The sequence below is a fragment of the Etheostoma spectabile genome, chromosome 16 (assembly GCF_008692095.1).
Source record: "Etheostoma spectabile isolate EspeVRDwgs_2016 chromosome 16, UIUC_Espe_1.0, whole genome shotgun sequence".
NCBI classification, from domain to species: domain Eukaryota; kingdom Metazoa; phylum Chordata; class Actinopteri; order Perciformes; family Percidae; genus Etheostoma; species Etheostoma spectabile.
The window spans coordinates 21,706,312-21,713,858 of NC_045748.1; the positions used below are offsets into that span (position 1 = coordinate 21,706,312).

At 40.6% G+C, this 7,547-nt stretch overlaps 2 protein-coding genes across 2 annotated transcripts in view; both read right to left on the minus strand.

The window, feature by feature from the left end:
• The window catches only part of LOC116704736 (E3 ubiquitin-protein ligase TRIM58), a 23,535-nt gene extending 23,122 nt beyond the window's left edge, over window positions 1-413 (minus strand). Inside the window, exon 1 of the mRNA XM_032540344.1 lies at window positions 110-413. Coding sequence (XP_032396235.1) covers window positions 110-352 — 243 coding nt within the window. The 5' untranslated portion in view covers window positions 353-413. The remainder of the gene's footprint in view (window positions 1-109) is intronic.
• Window positions 414-6,763: 6,350 nt separating this feature from the next.
• The window catches only part of cfap44 (cilia and flagella associated protein 44), a 34,849-nt gene continuing 34,065 nt past the window's right edge, over window positions 6,764-7,547 (minus strand). The window contains exon 34 of the mRNA XM_032539391.1: window positions 6,764-7,390. Within this exon, the coding sequence (XP_032395282.1) occupies window positions 7,106-7,390 (285 nt within the window). The 3' untranslated portion in view covers window positions 6,764-7,105. The remainder of the gene's footprint in view (window positions 7,391-7,547) is intronic.

A 7,547-nucleotide genomic window follows, 5' to 3' on the forward strand; every position in this document is an offset into this window, starting at 1 on the left:
GCAGATGTGTTGATTAGAAGAGATTTTGTTGAGAAGCTTGTAAGAAGCTATCCAGCTTTTGTTTCTTTGGTGGAATAACTTCAAGTGAGGGTGGCGTCGCTCCAGTTGCCTTCTTCCGTTCCTCTACTAAATCTGCCAACAAGGTGCTTATGTTCAGGCAGGCCTGGTTCAAAGGTCTTCTTGCACTGAGAACAGCTGTAGATTTTCCTCTGATCCTCCTTATCCAGCGGTTTTTAATACAGCTCATGCAGTAGCTGTGTCCACAGGGAATAGTCACTGGATCCTTCAGTAGATCCAGACAGATGGAACAGCGATAATTTTTCTGGCTGGGCTGATCTCTTGGCTGTGCCATTTCACCTCTCACCGATAGACTGACAGTGATATTGTGAATATCAATATGCCGAGAGGGAAGTGAAGAGGATGGGTTTCACGTTGTGCTCCTTTCCAGGAGGAGGTGTTGACAAGGTGTGTTCTGTATTTGGTAATCCTGTCTGTGTGGGTTATTTGCATTCCTGAACGTATCCTGTTCTGGTTGCCGGGCAACTAGGGCAGGTTGGAATCACAGGATCACATTTTGTATTATCACCACACACAGAGATTTTCCACAACAGTTCATTCATCCTCACCTTCATACTTTTGTTATGGAGAAAAAATGAATACATTTTCAAAAAAAGACTTCCCGTACTCAAGTAGAAGTACAGATAATTGTGTTAAATAATACTCTGGTAAAAGTAGAAGTACTATTTAACTACTTTACTCAAGTTAAAGTAACAAAGTACAGGCTTGGAAATGTACTTAAAGTAGCTCCCTGGACTAGACACATGTTACTAGAGAGACGCTGAGAAACTCCAGTGGACATAGAATAAAGGCTCTTTATATGTCATTGGCTACAGTTAAATGGCTGTCTGCCAATAGGCCTAAAAATATAGAAAACATATAGAAAACATATAGCTTATTTATTGGGACAGAGACTGGGACTCCAGGTTAATAGATTCTGACTGAGTAGCAAGTATGTGATTTTGTGAGAAGTCTGTATATTCCCATCCAATTAGACAATTTGTATTGATGACGTAAAAATAATAACTAACTCAAGGAAATTATTTGAAATTAGTGAGGATAGATCCGGAACTGGATTTAGAGCTGATTCATGTTTCCAGGTGTGTCTGTTAAAACACAGACGGAGACAACTAGGAAGGTGGTAGGTAGGCAGATTCAGACCTTGGATGTTTCTAGAGGTGATTATTCATTTCCAGTGGTCTGCAGTACACAAATGATACATAAAAAACTAAAGCAATTACACATTCAAACTAGCAGCAGCACTAACAACAGGCGTGTTCCTAGCAGCCCGGCCTCCTCCCTGTTTCCACGGGAGCCCAAATCCCACTATGTATAGGGTTGTCAACTCCCCCCCCACTGCTTCAGTCCATCCCATCCTAAGCAGGTTGATTCCACCATTACATTAATACTTAGCAACTGGTTACCAGTTCCCTCCTATCCTACTGACTACAAAACAGGTCAGGGTTGTTCATACCTTTTTTATATAATAACCAAAAATGAACAAAAAACATTCCTATCCACAAGAAAACCCTCTACTTGGTTTGGCCCGGTGATGTCATCCTTGACCACACCCATTTCCCTAAAACAGGAAATGCTTAGAGGCCTCCCCAACAATTGTCCGCATGGTGGACCCACTGCGTCACATGATGTTTTTACAATCAAGCAACAGTACAAACACGGGCGTGGGTAGCTGTTAGGCTGTGTGTGTGTGGTTGCAAAGAAATAAATACCATTGTAAAGACTACCATACACAATGCATATGAATCATGTATGTTAGTAAATAATAACAATAACCCCCCTTTAATTCATTATATTTAATGCAGTGTAACTACTGCAGCATGCAAATAATGCACCTAAATAAGAAACGTGAGCAAGGACGTTCAACAATCGCCTTTATATCCAATCAACAGCCAGGTGTAACCTAGGTAACAGGTGACCTAGGTAACAGGTGAAGAACAACAACAACATCAATAGCCAACTCTAACTTTGCCAGAACTATAGACCAATAAAATGAACTGACAACATATTGTAAGTTATATGACTTACAGTTCTCAAGGACTTACACACACACACGATCTCAGCTGATTATCCTCTGGACAGATAGTCTCTTTTTCTTTTCCCTCACTTTTTCGTCGTGTGGCGTGCACGCCCGCTCGCGGTGTGAGGCGTGTGTCTGCGTTATTCTCCGACGTGCACTCACAATCACACCTGATAGACGACCTATAGTATAAAACTAAACCAACGAGCCAATTTTGTTAAATTTAAGGAGTATAAAGTACTGAATTTGTGTTCAAATGTCAGGGCTAAAAGTTAAAAGTCTGCAAAAAAATAAATAGTAAAGTAAAAATGACTGAAAAATCTACTGAGTACAGTAACAAAGTATTTGTACTGTTACTTCCCATCTTGCTTAAAACTGAACAGAAAATAAATACATAAAATAACAACAGTCGATACTCGCTCAAAGCTAATCGCCGTCATTATCTCACACTTCTCCCTCGCTCTATCCCCCACCACACACACACACACCACACACACACACACACACACACACACACACACACACACACACACACACACACACACACACACATTGCATGCTAGCTCCACGCACACACCAACGCACAAGTAAACCATCATAACCACCATAAAACGGCCTTGAGTCTAATCTTCACATTACAGTAGAACTTATCAAGGATTCTGTCCTCTCTGGTACATGTAACAAACTGTTAAAAACACAATAAAGTGTTGCCAAGGTCGTCATTGTGTCGATTATACACATACACAATTCCTCGGTTTTAAAAGTTAAAATCCGACAACCTAACTCTTAAAGTGCCCATTTAGGGAAAAAAACAAATCCCTTTTTCTGGGATTTGAGGTGCCAGTTTGTGTCTCTGGTGCTTCCACACGCATACACACTTGGAAAAAAAACATCCATGCTGTTTTGAGGAGATCGGTTTTCTGAATGTCCTCTGTCTTCAGTCTCCGGGTAAGCTGGTAACATCTGCACGCTTTCTACGTCCTTAGAGACGAGGTGGAAACCGTAGCATGCTAGCTCGTTCTCTATGGCAAAACACTGCTTCAGCCACACTAGTTGACCGTGATCTCCAAAAGAACTACTTCCTGTCCCTGTTCTGCAGTATTCCACAAGTGGCCCTGGTCTAGAAGAAGTCTCCCTGCTAATCCTGCCTTGGACTGACCAAAGCTGGAGAAAGAGTTGATGGGATTTACCTAGCTACTGAGCATGTGCAACTCCACAAAAGATAGTAAAGAAGTGAGATGCTCACTCTGTAGCTAAAACAGAGACCTGAACACACAGGGTGAAAACCGGATCTGCAGCAATGTGCAGTACAACAAAAAATATGGTGTTTTCTGAAAATTAAATCATTAAAACTAGTCTGTACAACCGCAAAATACAATTATGAACCTGAAAATGAGCAGAATATGGACGCTTTAAACATTAATAAAATAACAGTAAATTGCAGCGCGAGACGAGAGTCTGGGTCACAGCAGTAGCCTAGGAGCCTGTTTCGAATATTACTACTTTTGAAAATCATCTTCAATAAATGATTTAACTTGTGTCCCATACCTAGTCGAAATCTTGGCAATGGACTCTGGCTCAATTCATCCATCTACATCTACTTTATTTCTTTACACAATTAACAATGTCTACTCATAATCAGAATAATGATTACGCTATATATTTCTTAACAAATTTACAAAGTGACATGAACAAAATAAGATATGATAAAGCGCCGTGACAGATGAATAATATAAGAGTAGAATACAATTACAGCATCATTTAGGTGACTGGGTCTAGAGATACTGTCTAATTCAGACCACATTATTTCTATTATGTCTCATGGGATACAAATTATGGCTTATTAGATCTGACCACTTAACAAAGGGTGCTGTCAGTATAGTCATCATTTGTATTTAATTTGCTATATTTCCTTATTAAGGCAGGCAAGGCAGCTTTATTGTAAGCACATTTCAGCAACAGGGCAATTCAAATGCTTTACACAAAATCAGTTAAACAGATAAACAGGTACAAACAATTAAAACTCATAAGCATTCAAACCGGTAAAACACATAATAAAAGTTACAGTGCAACATAAGAAATTTAAAGAAATGAGCAGTCATTTAAAGAAAGGCAGCATCAAAAGAGAAGGTCTCAGCCTTGATTTAAAAGAACCGAGAGTAGCGGGATCTGCAGGTTTCTGGGAGTTTATTCCAGATGAGGAGCATAGAAACTGAAAGCTGCTTCACCATGTTTAGTCTGACTCTGGGGACAGAAAGTAGACCTGTCCCAGATGACCTGAGAGGTCTGGGTGGTTCATAGTGTAGTAGCAGATCAGCACATCATGTATTTTGGTCCTAAACCGTTAACGGATTTATAAACTAGCAAAAGTACTTTGAAATCAATTCTTTGAGACACAGGAAGCCAGTGTAAAGACTTCAGAACTGGAGTGATGTGATCCAGTCTCTTGGTCTTAGTGAGGACTCGAGCAGCAGCGTTTTGAATCAGCTGTAGCTGTCTGATTGATTTTTTAGGAAGACCTGTAAAGACCCCGTTACAGTAGTCAAGTCTACTGAATATGAAAGCATGGACAAGTTTTTCCAAATCTTGTTGACACATAAGTCCTTTAACCCTTGATATGTTCTTAAGGTGATAATAGGCTGACTTTGTAATTGTCTTAATGTGGCTGTTAAAATTCAGGTCTGAGTCCATGACTACACCAAGATTTCTGGCTTTGTCTGTTTTTAACATTGTTGTTTGAAGCTGAGCGCAGACTTTTAATCGTTCCTCTTTTGCTCAAAAAACAACCACCTCAGTTTTTCCTTCATTTAATTTCAGAAAGTTCTGGCACATCCAGATGTTAATTTGTTCAATGCACTTAGTCAGTTTTTGTACTGGACTACAGTCCCCTGGCGATAAGGTTACGTAAATTGTGTGTGTTGTCCGCATAACTATGGTAATTTATTTGGTTGTTTTCCATAATCTGGGCTAGTGGAAGCATGTAGATTGTAAACAGAAGAGGCCCAGAATGGAGCCTTGCGGAACTCCGCACTTCATATTTGTACGCTCAGATGCATAATTACCTATTGACACAAAGTAATCCCTATTCTTTAGGTAGGATTCAAACCGTTTAGTACTAAGCCAGAAAGGCCAACGCAGTTTTCAATCGGTCTAGTAATATGTCGTGGTCGACCGTGTCAAATGCAGCACTGAGATCAAGTAATACTAAGATTGAAATTTTGCCACTATCTGTGTTAAGGTGGATGTCATTAAAGACTTTGACAAGAGCCATTCAGTGCTGTGGTGTGGCCGACTGAAAGGTATCAAAACTGTTGCTTACTGACAAGAAATGGTTGAGTTGTTGAAAAACTGCTTTTGGGCGGCTGTGGCTCAGTGGTAGAGCTGTTGCCTGCCAATCGGAAGGTTGGTGGTTTGATCCCCGCCCCTGCAGTCATTGTCGAAGTGTCCTTGGGCAAGACACTGAACCCCGAGTTGCCCCCGGTGCTGCGCATCGGAGTGTGAATGTGTGTGAATGTTTATCTGATGAGCAGGTGGCACCTTGTACGGCAGCCTTGGCCACAGTGTATGAATGTGTGTGAATGGTGAATGTTTCCTGTAGATGTAAAAGCGCTTTGAGCAGTTGTTAAGACTGGAAAAGCGCTATATAAATACAGCACATTTACATTTATATAAATACAGCACATTTTTCAATGATTTTACTTAAAAACGGAAGGTTTGATATTGGCCTATAGTTGCTCATTTATGACTTGTCTAGGTTGTTCTTTTTTAAGAGTGGCTTGATTACTGCAGTTTTCAGGGCCTGTGGAAAGATACCTGAAAGAAGAGATGTGTTCACAATCTGTAGAAGATCAGAAGTCAAACAATTGGAAATATTTTTGAAAAGTCCCGCTGGTAGAATATCAAGGTAACAGGACCAGGTTTTCAGATGTTGTATAATGTCCTCCAGGTTTGTATGGTTGATCGTGTGAAATTCTGTCATATTGGAACTAGTTTTGCTTGAACACTGTGACAACACATATCCTGGACTTGATATGGAGGCACTGACTGTTAGTCTAATCTTCCGAATTTTCACTTTGAAGAAGGAAGTGTTCCTGCAGGAAGAGAGCAACATCCAGCAGGTCAGACTGAAAAATCCATTGACTTCAGATGCCAACACAGTGTTGTCATACTAATAATAATGCCATCCATATTAAGTAACATTCATATTTCCCAGTGTCTCATACAGAGAATGAAACAACACAGATTAAATGTGATGATAGATAACTATACCTAACGATTCGTATAATTACAAGTCCCCGATCCTAGATTATTAAGTGTTTACACTCCAAAGAGCTGCTTTCAGTAAAGTAAAAGTCAAAAAAACTTTGGCTTTGAATTATGAATTCTTTTTAACCATCAGATATTTTTCAAGTGTCGCTATACATAAACTATTGAAGGTAGGAGACACGTCAAAAAAGAGCAACATATGTGTCTGGTGGTTAAATTAGCATTTTAGTTTTATCTACAAGAACACATGTACGATGGAGAGCTTGGAGCGATCATTTAGATTAATAAATTCCATCTACATAGGAGGGAAAATGTACGACAGAACTGCAGAGAGGGATCCCAGAGGGAGAGAAAACTACCTAACAGACCTGAGCATTGAGGAAAGGTTAACATGACAGCACAGAGAGACAAATGTGATCTTCTTAGGTTAGGTAGGATCTAAAATCATGAGGAGTGCTAGGATACGTATAAGACCTAGAGGTGGCTTCTTGAGGCTGCAAGAGGTTTATCTAAAACCAAGAAAGGAGATCCCATGACTCTACCTTTTAGCATCCCTGAGTTGGTTCACGGTTTTTTAATTGTATAACTGAAGTCAAAATCAAACACCCTCATCATTTAAGGCTTTTTAATTATGAATTAACACAATTATGAATTAACACAATAGAAGTTTAATTTCTGTATCTAATAGCTCATGACTAAGCGCTATTAGTGAGTTCTCTTACTGTCAGTGACTGCATGCGGTGGTTAAGGAGCTCCCTGTCTGCTGGCTGAGTTGTGTGCTTTAACCTGTCTGGACGGACGCCGTGGTTCTTGTTTCCTGGTGTGGGTGTGACATGTGGGGGTGGGTATGGGGGCGAGCAGGGGCTTCGGGGCCTGGCTGGGGGGCGGCACGTGGACTCCTTTACGGGACAGGAGGCCAATCTCTCTCCTGAGGTCCTCAGCCTGCTTTGTTTGTGTTTTCACCAGCTCCTGGAGCTTCCGGATCTCCTTCTGGTCCGCGTGTCTCCTGTGATCCTGGAACTGTCTGCCCTGGATACACACAAACAGACCGCTAGAAAGGCATGCAGTATATAGATAGAAACACACACACATTTGTTTATAATGTTCACAGATGCTACGTCACTCAGTTGTGTGCACATACATAAAGGGAAGCAGACTAAAGTGCTGACATTATATCATGTTTTAA